The sequence below is a fragment of the Boleophthalmus pectinirostris genome, unplaced genomic scaffold (genome assembly GCF_026225935.1).
Source record: "Boleophthalmus pectinirostris isolate CB_2022bp ecotype Guang Dong unplaced genomic scaffold, ASM2622593v1 HiC_scaffold_3, whole genome shotgun sequence".
Taxonomy (NCBI): Eukaryota; Metazoa; Chordata; class Actinopteri; order Gobiiformes; family Gobiidae; genus Boleophthalmus; species Boleophthalmus pectinirostris.
In genome coordinates, this window is record NW_026571299.1 from 9,898,190 (window position 1) to 9,918,189 (window position 20,000).

At 37.5% G+C, this 20,000-nt stretch overlaps 1 protein-coding gene across 1 annotated transcript in view; it reads right to left on the reverse strand.

Moving 5' to 3' along the window:
• ywhaba (tyrosine 3-monooxygenase/tryptophan 5-monooxygenase activation protein, beta polypeptide a) overlaps window positions 1-20,000 on the reverse strand; it is a 39,570-nt gene that overhangs the window by 11,412 nt on the left and 8,158 nt on the right. The window contains exons 2-4 of the mRNA XM_020927412.2: window positions 14,238-14,397; window positions 5,664-5,807; window positions 703-826 (exon numbers count right to left, since the gene is read on the reverse strand). Coding sequence (XP_020783071.1) covers window positions 703-826; window positions 5,664-5,807; window positions 14,238-14,390 — 421 coding nt within the window. The 5' untranslated portion in view covers window positions 14,391-14,397. The remainder of the gene's footprint in view (window positions 1-702; window positions 827-5,663; window positions 5,808-14,237; window positions 14,398-20,000) is intronic.

Below are 20,000 nucleotides of genomic sequence, written 5' to 3' on the forward strand. Positions count from 1 at the left end.
CATCAGCGGCATTCTCACCTTCTCCCCGAAAGTCCGTCGCTGTCGCTGTTTTCCACTTTATAATCAACTTCAACATCATCACTTTGAAATCTATAAAAGTCACTTTCTCTAAACTTATCCATAAAATACGTCCGCTCCTCATTATTTCTAAAACTGTGCGCCGCAGCGCCGCGATCTTTCCATTGCACGTGTTTCATGTTGTGTTTTTTTCCGGAAGCTACCATCGTCACTATTTCGATTAACTTCGGAAAAAATCTGCGAAAACATATCCTTGAATCCTATTGGTCAGTCTAGTGTGGGTTGTAGTGGCCCCCACCTATCACAGCCTCTGTTTAAATGTGAAAAACCGAGCCATTTCTAAAGGTCGTCAAATCACGTCTTTAGTGATACGGCGGAGGTGTCAAAAGTCGTCATTCAGGGTTCAAGGGGGGTCGTCAAATGTCGTCTTCATGGGGGAAAGAGTTAAAGAATATAATCTGCGTCATCAGGGTCACAAAGTTCTGTTAAATGACCAACCCGACCCCCATCACAGTCAGGAGCGACAAGAGAAAAAAGTTTGGTGACTCCTGCAATAAAGTATTAAAAAAAAAAAAGAAAAAAGAACATTGTGAGGTCGTCTGAACCCTAATAATACCTGAGTCTCATGGATATTACATTATACTATCACAAGGCCTGGTGTTACGATCCAAAAGTGACACCCACCTTTCTTGTTGTCCCCTGACGCCACCTCGGACAGGTATCTGTAGTAGTCGCCCTTCATTTTGAGGTAGAACACCTTGCTCTCTGCAGCACTGGCATTTTTGATGAGGTAAGCGTCCAGCAGCTCCTGGTAAGAGACAAAACACGAGGCAAAAATCGCGTTAGGGAAGTTGCGGTCGAAGATTCACACCAGGTTACACCCATAGAAGCGCACTGAGGGAGTATGACGTCACCCACAGGTTTCATGTTTGTATGTAGAATTCAAATTTATTCTCATAACACCCTGCCCAAGCTCCTTTATGTAGTAGTATTTGTAGTCACTGTAGCAGTAAAGTAAAAGCAGCTTACAAAGTAGATAGTATTAATCTGTTGGTAGTCTTACCGCATTAAATCGTTTCTAAAATACTTGCGTTCCATGCCTTAAAAATAAAAGTATCTACACTGTTATCTTTTGATATATTGTGATAAATTGCGCTGATTTAATGTGAATGTTTTTATATTGTGTTGATTTTAATTTGAAGCAGTTTTCATTCTATAAATACAGTATGATTGATTGATTTCGTGTATCCTCAGAGACTGGACACAGCATTTTTTCCTTTAACCAAAAAGACAAACCTGATGTGTTATGTTGCTGTTACCCATCCTTCGAGCAACTACAGAAAAGCCTTGTGTAAACAGAACATTAGACAATTAAAACACGTCAAACAAAGATATCGGATGAATCAATATTTGGAGCAGATATCAAAAAAAAAAAAAAAAATTCAGTGTTATTCGTAGCATGAATCACTCAAAGGACAACTCCACTCTTTCAGAAAATAATAAAATGCCATTTCCGGCACAAAATAATAAAACTAAAAAAAAAAACACAAGAAATGTTCGAGCTTGTTTTTATGCTCGTTTCCACGGTACTGATGTTTGGTTTTTTTTCCCTCTTTTTTTCAAACAAGCATCTAGTTTCAACACGAGTTAGTATCCATTATATGTTACGTGATGATACTACTCTTATTTATAATTTATGCCCGCAGTATTCAGTGATAATGGCACAAATTGAACCACAAACCACTGCGTTAATGGACCGATGCTGACAGATACTGCAGCTCAAATCGTAATCATAACTTTTTTTTTCTAAATTTGCCAGAGAAATCACTCGTATTTTAGTAGCAACAGATTGGAAATTGCATTCGCCGCTTCCTCAAAAAGCATTTATTGCTGAAAATACGTGAATTACCTGTACCAAATAATAATACTACTACTACACCACACTGTACTGCGAATCCACTCTCGTCTTCTCACTCTGTTGCCATGGCAGCAGTCTCCACACTCTGTTACCACGGCAACAGTCGCCACAGACCCTCTCCTCCAAAAAAAAAAAAAATAAAATAAATAAATTCACCCATGGATTTAAGAGCGCATGCAGCACTGTACATCACAAACTCGGCTTACATTTGGCCACAAGGGGGCACAAGGCGACAAATCCAAATGAAGTTATGGTTTTTACATTTTCTTACGATGTCTTTTTTAATTTACTCTTTATTTATTATTTTTGTCAAATAATATGAATAGATTGTAACGTATTTGTATTTTATTTACTCAATAATAAGACAGTGAGTAGAAGTAGGCGTCGTAGTACAAAGTAGTGGAAACAAGTAGTAAGGATTTGCAGTATCAGGCTTTCAGTATACCAGTGGACACAGTAGTAGTAGTAGTAGTACACTTGTAGTAGTTGTTTTTGAGTACATACTTTACTTCAATGGGATAGTTCTAGTAGTAACAACTTCAGTAGTGTTTGTGTTTGATACTCAGCGGTATTAAAATAAATATTCTGATAACATAACACTCACCACACTTCCTTTATTTTGTTGTAGTAGTAGTAGTAGTAGCAGTGATCGCAGAAGTAGTATTTGTTAATAGTGGTAGCAGTAATAGTAATAGTACAATACAGTACAGTAATAGTACTTTAGTATTTTACCTCCATCCAGTGTGGAATGAATGAATAATGCATCAAATTGTAAAGTGATTTTGAGGGTATGGAAAACCAATATATAAGACTAATGCAGCTGTAGTAGTAGTAGCTGTAGTAGCTGTAGTAGTAGTGATTAAATATATTTTATAACTAACATAGCACCAAAGCTCCTTTTTGTAGTTGTAGTAGCATTTGTAGTAGTAGTAATAGATGTAGCAGCAGCTGTAGTAGTAGTAGTAGTAGTAGTAGTTAAATATAGTCTTACAACTATAACTGTACTATAACTAAGTAACCACCAAAGCTCCTTTATGTAGCTATAGTAGTAGTATTTGTAGTAGCCATAGTAGCTGTAGAAGTAGCTGTAGTACCTGTAGTAGAAGTATTTGTAGTAGCTGTAGTAGCTGTAGTACTAGTAGTAGCTGTAGTAATAGCTGTAGTAGAAATATTTGTAGTAGCTGTAGTACTAGCTCTAGTAGTAGCTATAGCAGAAGTAGTAGTATTTGTAGTAGCTATAGTAGAAGTAGTAGCTACAGTAGAAGTAGTAGCTATAGTATTTGTAGTAGCTGTAGTAGCAGTAGCTGTAGAAGTAGTAGTAGTAATTAAATATATTCTTGTAACTAGAACAGCAACCATCAAAACTCCTTTATGCAGTTGTAGTAGAAGTAGTATTTATAGTAGCCATAGTAGCTAGTAGTAGTAGCTGTAGTAGAAGTATTTGTAGTAGTAGCTGTAGTATTTAGTAGTAGCTATAGTAGCTGTAGTACTAGTAGCAGCTGTAGTAGTAGTATTTGTAGTAGCTATAGTAGAAGTAGTAGTATTTGTAGTAGCTATAGTAGTAGTAGCTGTAGTAGTAGTAGCTGTAGTAGTAGTAATTAAATATATTCTTATAACTAGCATAGCAATTGTAGTAGAAGTAGTAGTATTTATAAGTAGCCATAGTAGCTGTAGAAGTAGCTGTAGTAGCTGTAGTAGTAGCAACTGTAGTAGTAGCTGTAGTAAAAGTATTTGTAGTACTAGTAGTAGCTGTAGTACTAGTAGTAGCTGTAGTAGAAGTATTTGTATCAGCTGTAGTAGCTGTAGTACTAGTAGCTGTAGTAGTAGTAGTAGTAGTATTTGTAGTAGTTATAGTAGCTGTAGTACTAGTAGCAGCTATAGTAGCAGTAGTCGCAGCTGTAGTAGTAGCTGTAGAAGTAGCTCTAGTAGTGGCTATAGTATAAGTAGTAGTATTTGTAGTAGCTATAGTATTTGTAGAAGTAGTAGTAGCTGTAGTAGTAGTAATTAAATATATTCTTATAACATAGCAACCACCAAAGCTCCTTTATGTAGTAGTAGTAGTAATAGTAGTGGTAGTGGTAGTGGTAGTGGTAGTGGTAGTAGTAGTAGTGGTAGTAGTAGTAGTGGTAGTAGTAGTAGTAGTAGTAGTAGTAGTAGTGTAGTAGTAGTAGTAGTAGTAGTAGTAGTAGTAGTAGTAGTAGTAGTAGTAGTAGTAGTAGTAGTAGTAGTAGTAGTAGTAGCTGTAGTATCACACTGTCCATTTTCAAGTAAAAGCAGCTTACAGAGCCGATATATTAATCTAGCTTTATCTCGTTAAAACATTTCTAAAATACCGTCGACGTACAGTGAATGAATAAACGCGGCGATTAAAACAAAGCGTTCCACCAGCCCGATGAACCGCAGAGTTGAGATAATGAGATCTATTTCTGTTCTCACATGTGGGTCAAGGTCATACTCTCCCACTGTCACTCCTCAAGACTCTGCTGCTTTTAACGTGTCCTCCATCTTTACTGCATCTTCTCTGCATCTTGCACCATCTCTCAACTCCATCTTACCCCATACAGAGAATACTTCGATAAACGATAATACTGCAACAACTTCATGCCTCTGGTACAAAGCAGGATAATGACCGTAAAACTATTTTTAAATATAAAGTATCATTAAAAGCTTGAGCTGCAAACAAAATAACAAAATAAATAGCAGAATGAAGCAATAAATAGCCATAGTTATTATTTATTTAGTCCTCTACAGCTCAAGTCTTACGTTATTACACAAAAATAGCAAAATTGTCTCAAATTGTCTCCAATAAATACTGACCCCAAAAACTATATTCTATCAGCTTTCATATATTGAACAGTAAGTTAATATAGTAACAGTCCGCGTATCATTCGTTCATACATTTTTCAAAATAAAACCAAAAATAAGAAAATGAAAAAACAACTATTTTCTTCATTATTTGTCGGATAATGAAGAAAATAGGATCAAACAGATAATGATTAGTTTTTTCAGTTTTCAATTTTGTGTTTAAGTGAATAATGGAAAAAACGAATTTCCGTAACTCTGAACCAGGATTGAACCAGGTCCGGGACCAGACCGGGACTCAGACCGGGACTGAGACCTGGAACAGGACCGGCACTGAGACCTGGACTGAGGCTGGGACCAGACCAGCACTGAAAACGGTTTAGTCCTGGTTTCAGTCCTGGTTGCGCCGTATACGGCCTGAACCAGGACTAAGTGTCAGGACGGGTCTGGAGGTGCGCCCTTGTCGACTGTCAGGTGATCGGGGCCGAGACCGGGGCCGAGACCGGGGCCGAGACCGGGGCCGAGACCGGGGCCGAGACCGGGGACCGAGACCGGGACCGAGACCGGGACCGAGACCCAGGACCGAGACCGGAGACCAGACCGACACCTGTGACTGAGACTGAGACCAGGCACAGTCCTGGGCACAGTCCTGGGCACAGTCCTGGGCACAGTCCTGGGCACAGTCCTGGGCACAGTCTATATGCGGCGCAAAATTCCGGCATCACAGTTTAAGTCACAGAAATGGGAAACAAACACACTGCTAACCAAGCCACACTCAACCCACAGTCCTCGTATCATTATAAAACATTTACGCATTTATATATTTTTGTGTGTGTGTTTGTGTATGTTTTTGTCATACACGTGTCTCTTGTCTGCAAAGAAAACTAAATTCTAAATAAAAAAATAAATAAAACGAAGTACTTACCAGCACATCCTTGCAGATATCGTCAAGCTCCTTCTCGATCTTGATGCGGTAGTCGCGGGCCATCTGCTTCTTCTTCTCGTTCCCAGAGTCGGCCTTGCCCTCGATACTGGAGATGACGCGCCAGGACGAGCGGCGGGCACCAACCTGGCAACACAGCACCGCTTTACAGCAACAGAAAGCTGATATGTGAGGGACAAGCTGGTGAGTAGGCCTGTCACGAGAATCTGAAGTGTGATATAACGATGAAGAAAATATCAAGATCAAGGGGGAGCTCACCAAGGGATTTATGAATTATATGTATTGTACTAATTATTATTGTAAATCTATCATTTAGACGTGTAATTTTGTGCACTAATAAACTGATAATGGCTTATGTTTTATATCTAAATTTTGCTGTAGCTCTTATATTTACAAAACTTCTCTGGCATTTTCATTTTGTAAAAGTAAAATTAGTAGCTCTGTGGCATTTTCGTTTTGTAAAAGAAGCTCAATGGAGGATAAAGGTTGGAGAACCCGATAAAGATGTTGAAAATTACGCTATAAAAGCCGCAAAAAAAATATTCTAAACGTACAATATTAAATGAAACACTTTAGTATTTAGTTTGCATAAATAATGAGTCGTAAATTTGTTTTATACAACGTTTTACAGTTTAAAAAGATGCACTGTGCAACTTTTCTCGTGGAGGGTCTGTCGAATGCTTTTATTTATGGAGATGTTATTGCTTTTTCTGGAATGTTTCACAGTCTGGCATTAGACCAGACCAAACCAGGCCACGCTACAGGTCAGATCTGTGGAGAGGCAACGCCGCTCACAGTCAGAATGCCTGTTTTTCTAGGTATTTTTGAGCTATAAAAACACCTGTAACTGAATAAAGAAGTAGCTGTGGTAGTAGTAGTAATTAGCTATAGTAGTAGCTGTAGTAACTATAGTAGCTGTAGTAGTATTTGTAGTAACTATAGTAGCTGTAGTAGTAGCTGTAGTAACTATAGTAGCTGTAGTAGTAGCTGTAGTAACTATAGCAGCTGTAGTAGTAGCTGTAGTAACTATAGTAGCTGTAGTAGTAGCTGTAGTAACTATAGTAGCTGTAGTAGTAGCTGTAGTAATTATAGTAGCTGTAGTAGTAGCTGTAGTAACTATAGTAGCTGTAGTAGTAGCTGTAGTAATTATAGTAGTTGTAGTAGTAGCTGTAGTAACTATAGTAACTATAGTAGCCGTAGTAGTAGCTGTAGTAGTATTTGGAGTAACTCTAGTAACTGTAGTAGTATTTGGAGTAACTCTAGTAGCTGTAGTAGTATTTGGAGTAACTCTAGTAGTAGTAGTATTGGAGTAACTCTAGTAGCTGTAGTAGTATTTGGAGTAACTCTAGTAACTGTAGTAGTATTTGGAGTAACTCTAGTAGCTGTAGTAGTATTTGGAGTAACTCTAGTAGCTGTAGTAGTATTTGGAGTAGTATTTGGAGTAACTCTAGTAGCTGTAGTAGTAGTAGTATTTGGAGTAACTCTAGTAGCTGTAGTAGTATTTGGAGTAACTCTAGTAGCTGTAGTAGTAGCTGGAGTAGTATTTGGAGTAACTCTAGTAGCTGTAGTAGTAGCTGGAGTAGTATTTGGAGTAACTCTAGTAGCTGTAGTAGTAGCTGGAGTAGTATTTGGAGTAACTCTAGTAGCTGTAGTAGTATTTGGAGTAACTCTAGTAGCTGTAGTAGTATTTGGAGTAACTCTAGTAGCTGTAGTAGTATTTGGAGTAACTCTAGTAACTGTAGTAGTATTTGGAGTAACTCTAGTAGCTGTAGTAGTATTTGGAGTAACTCTAGTAGCTGTAGTAGTATTTGGAGTAACTCTAGTAGCTGTAGTAGTATTTGGAGTAACTCTAGTAGCTGTAGTAGTATTTGGAGTAACTCTAGTAGCTGTAGTAGTAGCTGTAGTAGTATTTGGAGTAACTCTAGTAGCTGTAGTAGTATTTGGAGTAACTCTAGTAGCTGTAGTAGTATTTGGAGTAACTCTAGTAGCTGTAGTAGTATTTGGAGTAACTCTAGTAGCTGTAGTAGTATTTGGAGTAACTCTAGTAGCTGTAGTAGTATTTGGAGTAACTCTAGTAGCTGTAGTAGTATTTGGAGTAACTCTAGTAGCTGTAGTAGTAGCAATTAAATATATTATAACTAACATAGCAACCACCAAAGCTCCTTTATGTAGTTGCAGTAGTAGTAGTAGTATTTGTAGTAGCTGCAGTAGTAGTAGCTGTAGTAGTAGCTGTAGTAGTAGTAGTAGTAGTAGTAGTAGTAGTAGTAGTAGTAGTAGTAGTAGTAGTAGTAGCAGCAATAGCAGTAGTAGTATCACACTGTCCATTTTCAAGTAAAAGTGGTTTACAGAGGCGATATATTAATCTAGCTTTATCTCATTAGGTATTTTTGAGCTATAAAACCACCCGTAATTGAATAAATGCAAGGTGGAGCCGTTTAAAGTCACACGGTGGAACATTCCAGGCAGAGCAATGACATATCCATAGAAACAATCAGGTGTTGGACGGTTTAGTTTTTTTTTGTTTGTGCCATTTGAGTGGCCAGAGTCAGGACTAAACGTGCGGAATCAGCGTTTCAGTTTTGTGCAGCTAAAACCATGAAGAAGTGAAACAGGCTTCTACTTTGACCTTGTTTAAATCCAGGTCAGCGATCTTTTGTTTTCATGTTAATTGTATAAAGATAATTTATGTTTTGATTCATTTGTATTCTGAGTTTAATGTTTTTCTTGTCCTGTAAAGCACTTTGAATTACTCTGCGTTCGCATTGTGCTTTACAAATAAACTTGCCTTGCCTGCTTCTTTGTTTCTTTTGTATCATTATTTCTCTTGCATATTTTGGATGTATTTTAATCTGCGGCTATTCTTGTACTTTACTACTGCAACACTGAATATTCCCGACTGCAATACAAATAAACATTCTTTTAAAATTCTCTTAAAATAAATAAATTCACGCTTTAATAAAACATTTGTGTCAGTGTCTAATCCAGAGACATGGTGTTTTCATTAGGTTGGCTTAAAAAGTTCCAAAAAGGGCCCATGTTACGACATTTTCTGATCTATTATAAATGTTGTTTCCTCATCACAAACAGACCTGGAGTTGATTTTTGTTTCATTCACACATGTTTAACACACAAATCCCGCATACTTGGGCCGAGCTCTCTGTTAACACTCCATGTTCCAACTTGTGACGTCATGTGGCGTAACAGGAAGAGCTTCAGTGTGTTTTTAAACTCCATACACTTTCACTAGAATAATCTGGATAAACTATCGCTTCATGACATCACAAGGTGGAACTGAGCATTTTATATTGTACCGTTTATTTTGATGATACAGAAACGTGGGCTGCTGTATCGATATATAAGAGTATTTTTAGGTGTATTTTACTAAATTATTTTGTGTAAGAGCTACAAATGTGTTAACTTTTCATTTCATTTCATTATATTTCATTACATTACATTGTATTATATTTCATCATATTTCATTATATTATATTATTATTTATTTTTTATTACTTTATTTATTTATTTAATTTTATTCAATTTTTTTTTGCATGTAATAATATTAAAAAAAAAAAAAAACTAGGTTCCGGAAGAGGCAAAAACCCCAAAAGGGCTTAAATTTAAATTAAAGCCTCCACCTTATCAATTACATTAAAAATTTAACATTATCGCTGTGCATTAAAAAAAATAAAAATAAATTTGAAAACCATGGATTAAATTTATTTGATTCAAACACAATGAAACATCCACAATTGCATGATTATCAAATATTACCATGAAATATCAAAACACTTCTTCAAACCTTTTAAACAACGCCTCTGTTCCAACACTAACCAGATGTGAAAACACTGTTCACTGTTATGTTCAGTAAAATTGTGGTTTTTCATTTTAACTTTGCACAAACTTGGTGAACTTTTAGTATCACAGTCATGATTTAGCCTTTGTTTTTCACTGAACCGTATCAAATCGATTTGTAATGTATCGTGTTGAATCAAAAAACATATCGAAGTATGTATCATATCGACAATTTCTTAATGACACCCAGCATTAATGTAGACAGACTAATAATAAGGCTTATTCAATCATTTAATTTGATGATACAGAATCGTGGGCTGCTGTATATTTTACAAAATGATATTATATAAGAGATAGAATTGTGTTGACATTTTCAGTTTTGATGAGTAAAATGGGTGTTTTTCATAATAACTTTGCACAAACTTGGAGAACTTAGTTAACTTTTAGTATCACAGCCATGATTTAGTAGTAATATATGGTATTAAACCGAAAAACGTATTGTATCACGGCCTACGTATCGAGGTATGTATCGTATCAACAACTTCTTAATGACACCCAGCCTTAATGTAGACAGATTAATAATATTTACTCAAAAAGACGTGTGGATGAAACAAAACACGACTGCAGGTTTGTCTTTTGCGGAGGGAAACGACATGACGACATGGCTTAAAACTCTACTAGAATCCATTTCGTGTAATACAGCGCCGTTAAAAAGGAATGAAGTTCAGGAACAGGGTTATAAATAAAGTCATGGTTAGAGTTACAGTTGGGATTAGGACATGTTTATGGTGAGGATTTGGTTAGATAGTCTGCGCCGTCCCTCTGGAGCCAACGATCACTAACCTCGAGTTACACAAGGATACAAAAGAGTGTATACAACATGAACGGTGCACTGCGCAACTCTTCTAGTGGAGGGTCCTGCACCTGATTTGTCTGGAAATTTCCATAGTATCGATTAAACCTCAATGTAATCTATCACAAGGGACTCAACTAGAAGCTACATAACAGGTCAGATCTGTGGAGACTGTGCAACCCTATTTACAGTAAGAACGAGGGATGTGCAAAAATATCGAAATCTAGATATATTGTATTGTTTAATGTGATGAAACAGTACCGATATTGTGGGCTGCTGTATCGATATATCACCAAGAGGATTTTTTGGTGTATGTTACTAAGGAAATTAGCTGGAAAGTTAAGCAAGTTCATCTATATACATATAAATAAAAAAATAAATAAATTTTTTCATTATATATATACAGTATTAATTACACACACAAGTTACAGTATATCTCAACGCATTTGTTCATGTTGAGCATAAAAAAGTTTTCTGATTTGGAAAGGACAAGCATCTGCTTTTATCCCGTTACATGGCACGACTGCCGACATGAGTTGATTACGTTCATGTCACGCAGGTAAGGAATAAATAATATTTCTTCCCAAATCAACAGTTGCAGATGCTATAGGCGAGTTTCAGCTGACGTCATTGTTATTAAAAGCCCGCGTTGCATGCTGGAAAATATTTTGGTCGGAGGCAAGAAACACGGTAGCGGTCAAACACAGTGCGTAACCTCACGTATTTATCCCCGATAATGGTAAATTCCTGCTGCATTATCGGATGCACAAATAGAAGCACGGAAGAAGGAAAATGTCTTTTACGTATTCTGAGTGAAAAGAACCGCTAACGGTGAATTAAACGGCTTTCAAACATTCGCAGAGTAAACTTCGAGATCCTAACAAAACCGTGGACTCTAAGTTCAACAACGCATCGAGACTCTTGGAGGTTTTCATCTTTTCTGCTGTGAATGGCCCAGGAGTTTCCACCAAGTCATTGTGGATATCGCCAAAGTGAATATTTGTCCAGGTAGATGGCGATTCCGACCAGGAATTTGGTTTGGTCCAGGCTTTGTAGAGGTTGAAAAGGGTGATTTGGCGTCCATCGATGCTTATGACCAATTTCTGGTCAAATTGTCTTGGGTCCTCTGCCGTTAGAGTGGATAAATAACCGGCATCAATACCCTTTACGTGTTTTCTTGCTCCGTTCGTCATGTTGAATTAGTGTTTATTGCCGCCGACCAAAATAATTCCCAGCATGCAACGCGCGCTTTTGTCAACAATGAAACTCGCCTATAGGACATGGGGAACAAGAAAAAAAAAAATATGATTTCATAGTAAACGTCTGCGAGCAAATGAGGATTATATTGATATTAGATACTGAAAAAATGTGTGCCTCTTCGGGAAGATCGGTAAAATGGCATAAACAAGGCCCGACACTTGGTCTCGCTACATTTACATTTCATTTTATTCTGATATAGAATGCTGATTTTCTAATTCAATACATCACAGTGCATGATGCAGCGAGAACGTCCCCCCACTCCCGGGCTCAGCAGTTACCCACCTAAGAGAAGGGGGCGCCCGGAGGAAGGAGGGGAACTTTCCTGCCAACAGAATAGGACGCTCGAGCTGGGACTTTCAAGCCAGGGGGACACTCGAGCAGGTATTCTTTACTTAATTATTTTGTTAGAGCGCTACAGTTTTGTTGCTTGTTCAGAGGAAGGAAACTCGTTTATGCGACACCTTTGACATTTTTGGTGTTTTAAATGATTAAAATGGGTGTTTTTCAGATTCACTTTGCACAAGAAGTGGTTTAACAAAGACTTTTAGTATCACAGCCATGATTTAGCATTTGTTTTTATTTAACTGTATCGAATCGATTTGAAATATATCGTATCAAATCGAAAGTGCACTGTATCGAGATATGTATCGTATCGGCAACTTCTTAATGATACCCAGCCCTAGTGTGAATTATTGTATTTTTAAGCAATAGAAACACCTGTAATAATGAGTAAATGTTAGATTGACGTGTTTAATGTCATACCAGGGAACATTCCAGGCAAAACAATAACATCTCCTTGGAGAAAAGCAGGTGGTGGAACCCCTGCTGGAAAAGTTGCGCAATGCACCTTTAAAATATTGAATACTTTCAGACAAGCGCAGGTCTATTTTCAACAGGCTAGCTTTTTTTTTTTTTTAACAATTTGACTTACCAGAAGGCAGATCATACTTGACAAAACCTCTCCCATGAACCCACATTTAATGACAGAGTGAGACATTTTCCCCAAAGTACATTTTTCAACTCGAATTGAACTCAAACCAGAATTGTGCTCGTGTTTTCCTCAGTGAGAAAGAGTCCCTAAAGTAGACACCACCCAAACAAATACCTTTATACATAAAAAAATAAAAAAAAAAATGGACAAAATCTCCGTTTAGTCCTGCATTTACAACCCCACGTGTGAACAGCACCATCCCGTCACCACCAGCGCCACAGACAAAGAGCAGTGCACGTTTTACACTTACGGGACATACTTTAGGGACAGCCTCTCTCCATCTGCTCATCAGATAATGGGAAAATAAATTCAAATGCACCATCCAAACCATTACATTTTTGTGCAATATAATGGAAATAAACATAAATAATTTAAGTCCCTCTATACAAGTCATTTTATGCCGCATTTGAAAGTTTGTTTGGACTCTCTACAATTCAATCACTGATTCATTTCACAGACAGAATAAGAATATTAAAATGATTACTAAAGGTGCAGTGTGGAGCTTTTCTGGTGGAGGGTCTGCCATGCAAGTCGTGACATGGACTCGAGTCAGACTTGAGTCACTATTTTTAGGACCTGACTTGATAAAATGGACAAAAATGGATAAAGACTTGGGACTCGACTTGGACTTGAAGGTCAGTGACTTAGGACTTAACTCGGACTTGAGGCCTGTGACTTGAGAAGCTCTTTTAAATTTGAATTCTTTCTATTCTTATTGCAATGATTCACAGAAAGATGTTGTCAAGACATTTAAAAAGGAAACATTTCCATTCCTACAACTCGTATTTCTATAAATATTAGGGGTGTAACAATATCCAAGTGTCACGATACGATACTGTTACGGTATGAACTTCATGATACGATATTTATTGCGATATCATGGGAAAGCTCACGATATGGTGGGGAGGCTCACGATTAGGGATGTAACAATATCTAAATCTATATTTTGTGGAGGCAACAAAACTGTTAATATGCTACTTTTTCCTCTTGACAAGACTTAATCCAAAAGAACTAAGACTTAAAAGTGTTTAGAACTGTTATTTCTTCATGTAGTCTGCACTGAAATGGAGCAAAGGTTCATGGTCTATGTAGTTCCCTCTGTTTTTTTTTGTTTGTTTTTTTTTAGCTATTGCTGCACCATAACCCTTAATTTAAGCAAAGAGACTTGTAATTCAATATATTGTGATGGTCCACGACATTATTTTGAGAACTTTGACGATACGATATCACGATATTTTGGTTATTGTTACATCTATAATAAGTTCTCTAAATATACTATGATTTTTAAAGTACAATTTATCCTAAAAATCATCTAAGCTATATTTGGTCCTTTGGTTTAAAGACTTGAAATGACGAAGCTCAAAGCAGACGACTTGGACTTACTGTTCCTCAGTATGGTATTAAAGGTCGGGTGTGTCATTTTCACACCGCAAAACGAGGATGTAGGCATTTAAATATTTCTAATTTCCATCTATAAATGTTCTTCGAGACAAGCAATTGACCGATCCCTAACCAGAAAAGTTCCTCAATGCACCTTTAACCCTTGGTCGTTGATTGATTTGACTACCAGGTCTAAATTAAAAGAAACGTCTGTAAGTTTTGACCCAGACCTGCCCCTGTCCCCGCCCCTGTCCCCCGTGTCCGCTGGGCCAATACGTACCACGTTCTTGTAGGCGACAGACAGCAGGTTGCGCTCCTCGTTGCTCAGCTCACAGTTCTGTTCGGTCACGGCCTTCATCGCCGCCGCCATGTCGTCGTAGCGCTCGGCCTGCTCCGCCAGCTTGGCCTTCTGAACCAGGTCGCTCTTATCCATCTCGCCGCTGTGAGGGAGGAAATGGGGAAAATTCGTTATAAGGACCAACCGAGACATCACAATGGCAGATTTGAAACCGTGAAAAACAGAAACTAGTTCATTTTAAAACGCTTTGCCATGGTACAGAGTCATTCCTCACCAAGATGGGTTTAATTTCCACAATAGAAGGGAGTTGTGCTGTGATGGTAAAATGAACAACAACCAGCAAGGTAACACACACTTCCTGACTACTGCACATTAAAACAGTTTCTAATTAGATGCAGATAACAGACTTAGACATATTATATAATCAGCTCTTGAAGTCAAACTAATGCAAAACAATGTGGCCTGTCGCTTAGATTATCGACTTGCGAATGCTCCGCTCGTGTACGCTCAAACCAACTCGCACATAATACGCAATAGGCGAGTTTCATTGTTGACAAAAGCGCGCGTTGCATGCTGGGAATTATTTTGGTCGGCGGCAATAAACACTAATTCAACATGAAGGACAGAGCGAGAAAGCATGTAAAGGGTATTGATCCCGGTTATTTATCCACTCTAACGGCAGAGGACCCAAGACCATTTGACCAGAAATTGGTCATAAGCATCGATGGAGCCAAATCACCCTTTTCAAACCCGACAAAAGGTGGACCAAACCAAATTTCTGGTCGGAATCGCCAACTACCTGGACAAATATTTACTTCGGCGATATCCACAATTTCTTAGTGGAAACTCCTGGGCCATTCACAGCAGAAAAGATGAAAGCCTCCAAGAGTCTCGATGTGTTGTTGAACTTGTTGGAGTCCACGGTTTGCTAGGATCTTCTACGTTTGCTCTGCGAATGTTTGAAAGCCATTTAATTCACCGTTAGCGGTTCTTTTCACTCGGAATACGAAAAAGACATTTTCCTTCTTCCGTGCTTCTATTTGTGCATCCGATAATGCAGCAGGAATTTACCATTATCAGGGATAAATACGCGAGGTTACGCACTGTGTTTGACGCTATCGTGTTTCTTGCCTCCGACCAATATATTTCCCAGCATGCAACGCGGGCTTTTAATAACAATGACGTCAGCTGAAACTCGCCTATAGTGTTTAACTATATGGCAAAAGGAAATAATTTTTGTTATTTAATATTGATTAATTGCAATTTTAGATTCCATTTCATTGTTATCAACACAAACAAACTCAACTCTTATCCATGTTTCTACTATCAAAGGATTGGCTGTAAATATCTCGATTAAAAAAACCCAAGCTGATCAATGGCAATTTGAAACAACTAAATTTAAATTCAGTTTAAAGTAAATTAATTATACAACCTTAGTTAAGGCTTTGAAACTGACTGAATTTTGATAACGATTTCGATTTGTGTGTCAAACGATCTCCAAACTCATGTAATCGAGTTGAAACGATTAAAGCTTAAAAGTTTATTTTTGGATTTTTTTTTTTTATATAAATAAGAATATTTATTTATTTATTTTAATATATAGATTGTAGAACAGATTTATATATAGTTTATTTTGGATACATTTATGTTTTTCTATGCGTCATTTCATGTTCAAACTATATTTTATTCATTTTATGTTTTATACATCACAAAACTGATCTAAGGTTCATATTTGCAGCCTATATTTATTTTCAATTTTAAAATTTTGCATAAATTATCAATAACAAAGTGTTTTTTTAGAGAGAAATGCTGAATAAATAAATGCATGTAAAAAATAATCATTTGGATAACTGATTTCAATATTGACCAAAATAATCGAGATAATGATTTTTTTCCATAATCGAGCAGCCCTGGCCTTAGTTTATTCCTGTAGTCAGTTGCAATTATTTTACGGTTTATTTGTTTTTAGCATGGCATCGGCTAGAAACAGTGAGAATGAGACATAAATGGAAGAAATAAATGCTAAAATGATGATTACGAATGATGATTTCTACCTGTGACATAACAATCCAGGGAAATTTGAAACAAGCTTGACTTCTGAGGCTCTACAACAATCAATGACGCAAAACACAACTCCAGGTTATGTTTTTGATGAGGGAATGTTAAGATGACTAATGCTCCAAGAGTCAATTTTGCGTAACATGTCCTAAATAAAACACGCACCACTTTGAGCTTGCATAATGAATCCATGGAATTGCTCCTCAGAATTGCATAATGTTGCATAAGAAACATCTAAATACAAGCTGTTTTCCTGCTTGTGGCCTGTCTGTAATCCGCTGTATTATTTATGACCCGTCCTAATGTAAAAGCTCTGTAGGTTGGCGTCAGTGCTGGCTTTTGCTGTGTCTTTAGTGGGGCGTGCAGGAGCTAAATGAGTCCAGGCAGTGTCCTAGTTAAAAGCTCACAAATTCATCTGGAGTTAGAACCCCGGGGGCCAGAACAGAGGAGCAGGTCTGTCCAACCAAAGAACAGAGCTTTTCCACTAAAACCGAGCCAGCATGTTAAATACATTTAGAGTAATAATGGTGGATTCAACAAAAATTTGATTTAGATTCAGTCGCTTCAAATTATCAACGATCAGCTTGGATTTTTTCTTTAAAAGCAGCGGTAAGTGTAAGTAAAAGTAAGTGATTTAAGATTTAAATTCTGATTTTAAGGGAAGAATTTTGATTTTTGTGTTGGCTACGATTAAAAGTTTGTGTTTATTTTCAGGAAATTAATACTGATTGACACGTTTGCTTGTAAAGAGGGGAAAATAATTGAAAATCAAGAATCAAAACAGGCAAAAAATTCACATTATACTTTATTATTTTCACCCAGTTTTACTAATTTTTAAGAAGAGTAGGGATGGGATGATTTAATTTTTTTGAACTGTTACCGACAATATCAAATATTTGGCCTGTTGCTGTGGCCGATAATGAAAACCGTACTTTTAAAATCCACACAAAGGTCCACAATATTTTCCTAAGTTGAAGTAAAGATCACACATGAACTTTTCACTTTACCAGTTTCGTCAAAATGGATCAATATCGGCCGATACCAATACTGGAAAGAATTTATTGACATCCCTAAAAGTAGCCACGATTAAACTAGGCCTAAACTAGGATTTATCAAAATCCAGGACCAATCGAGAATTAAACCAAGTCTAAATCAGGACTAGAAATCACACTGAACAATGACCAATAAGAAATAAACCAACAAACCAGAATAATTACAGGACAAAATCAGATCTAAACGGACAAAGACATGAGTGTTTCTTTGACAATCTCCAACCTCATAACCATTACTAAGGTGAAGTGTCTTGCTCAAGGACACAATGAGCAAGAAGAACTAGAGAGACGACCTCGTGGTTAGACGGCTTCTCTACCGTTTAAACCACTGTGACTCAAGCAAGTTCAGAATTACAACATAGAACGAAACCAAGTCTAACTCAGAGCTAAACAAGGACTAAACCAGATTCAGACCAGGACTAAACCCGGACTTAAGACTATCCTACATGTTACCAGATGGTGGGGGTCGCTGCACCACAGTTTGAGAACCACTTATTTGGATGTTTTCAGCTTGTGTTTAGTATTCATGAGCTGAAAGTGTGTTATGTAAGCCACTTGATGTCTTTGTAAATGAGAGAAATAAAGGTCATGTATTCAGATGACGGAGGAGTTTCGTTGGGAACGGCCGAAACGCGAATACTGTAATTTAACGTACGGGTTTCCAGCTGTTGGGGAGCGGGCCACATCGGGACCAAGCAAGGCAAATTTAAGGAACAATGTAGAGAGTAGTGTTGTCACGATACTACAATTTCAAACTCAATTTAGAGGTACTGAGGCTTCAGAAGGTGCCGATACGATGCATACCTCGATACAGTGTGTTTTTGATTCGATTCGATACAGTTCAATAAAAAATAAAGGCTTAATCGTGGCTGTGATACTAAAAATCTTTGTTAAACCACTTCTTGTGCAAAGTGAATATGAAAAACGCCTTTTTAATCATCAAAAACAGTGAAAATGTCAAACGTGTCGCATGAACGAGTTTCCTTCCACTAAACAAACAACAAAACTGTCGCTTTGTAACAAAATAATTTTGTAAAATATACCAAAAAATACTCTTGGCGATATATCGATACAGCAGCCCACGATATCGACACGATCATCACATTAAATGATATGATAGATAGATATTTCAATATTTTTGCACTCCTCACTACCGAAAATCCTTTAGATTTAGACCGAAAATTTCTTTAGACAATAGAATGCGATTTTCAACATTAAAATATTGTACTTTCTTTTATATAACCATGTGGCGTTATATCTGTGTAATCCCTCAGTGGTCCAGGTAGGTCCATGGGCGTATACTAGTCTATGTGCTCATATATCGTATTTTTTGGACTATAAAGGCACACCGGATTTTAAGGCGCAATATCAATAATGTTAAATTCTCTCGTCTATTTTCAAACATAAGGTGCGCTGGATTATACGGTGCATTAAGCAAAACAAACGGACTACACTTGAGACTGATCCCTTAGCCCAGGCGTCCACAATCCATCGGCAGATCGTGGCGTAACTCGCTCGGTGTTGCCTCCCTGTCTTGGTGAATGTGTATTATGAATGTGAATGTGGGTTTGTTTTTTTATTTCTTACGAGGAGGACTCAAATATACATTGAGTAATAATGTGTCTAATGCAGCTTTGCGCACATTTGTTTATGTTTTACACAAACAAAACTTAAGACCACAAGTGCGGAAAAAACAGCTCACTCCTTGTGCGCTGATGCGGTTCAGCTTCTGTTTGACTAAAGGACACGACTTAGTGGAATATGTATTCTTTCGACAGGGCAGTGTGCGTTGAGTCGACTCAGAACGATACTTCGCCCTCTACTCCGCCCTCAATTAGTATATGACGCTCCTGACTATGCTCCGAGTCATACTAAAACATTTTGACAGATTTTGAGCGCCGTGTACCACATAAAATCAGTTCAAGGTCAGTAAACACAACCAGAGTTAATACATAAGGTGCACCAGTTTATAAGGCGCACTGTCAATTTTTGAGAAAATGAAAGGACCTTAAGTGCACCTTACAGTCCGAAAAAAAAAAAAAAAGTTTTTCTTTTATATTACGACGTGGAGTTAAATCTGTGTAATCCCTCAGTGGTCCAGGTAGGTTCCATAGTGTTCCATGGGCGTCTACTAGTCTATGTGCTCTTAAACTTGTTTTGATACAGCTCGAAATCATTCTTAAGCTCTTCAAAAAAAGATGACTGGTGACTTTTTAGTGTCGATACCTGCTCAAAAGAGTATCTAGTTTCCATATTAGTTTGAGTGTCAATTACTATGAGATTTTCTACACTTTTGACAACCCTAGTAGAGAAGCATCGCCAAAATTTCTCATCTTTTTTGGTCTTTACCTTTTAATGAAACACACAGTAACGTAAAGTGTAAAGTGTAAAGGTTCCTTTGATGCACAGTGAACAGACAGGGGTAGTGTTTGAACTGGTTTTAAGAAGGATCCGAACTGGTTTTGATTGGGGTTTGAGCAGGTCTTAGTGGGATTTGAGCAGGTTTTGGGTGGATTTGCTGAGGTATTCTCCACAGAACAGGAAAGAGACGCCATCTATTTTAAAACACTCAACGGGAACGGCTTGGTGTACACCTATAACGTAAGGATTATAACTTTATGTAGGATTACACACA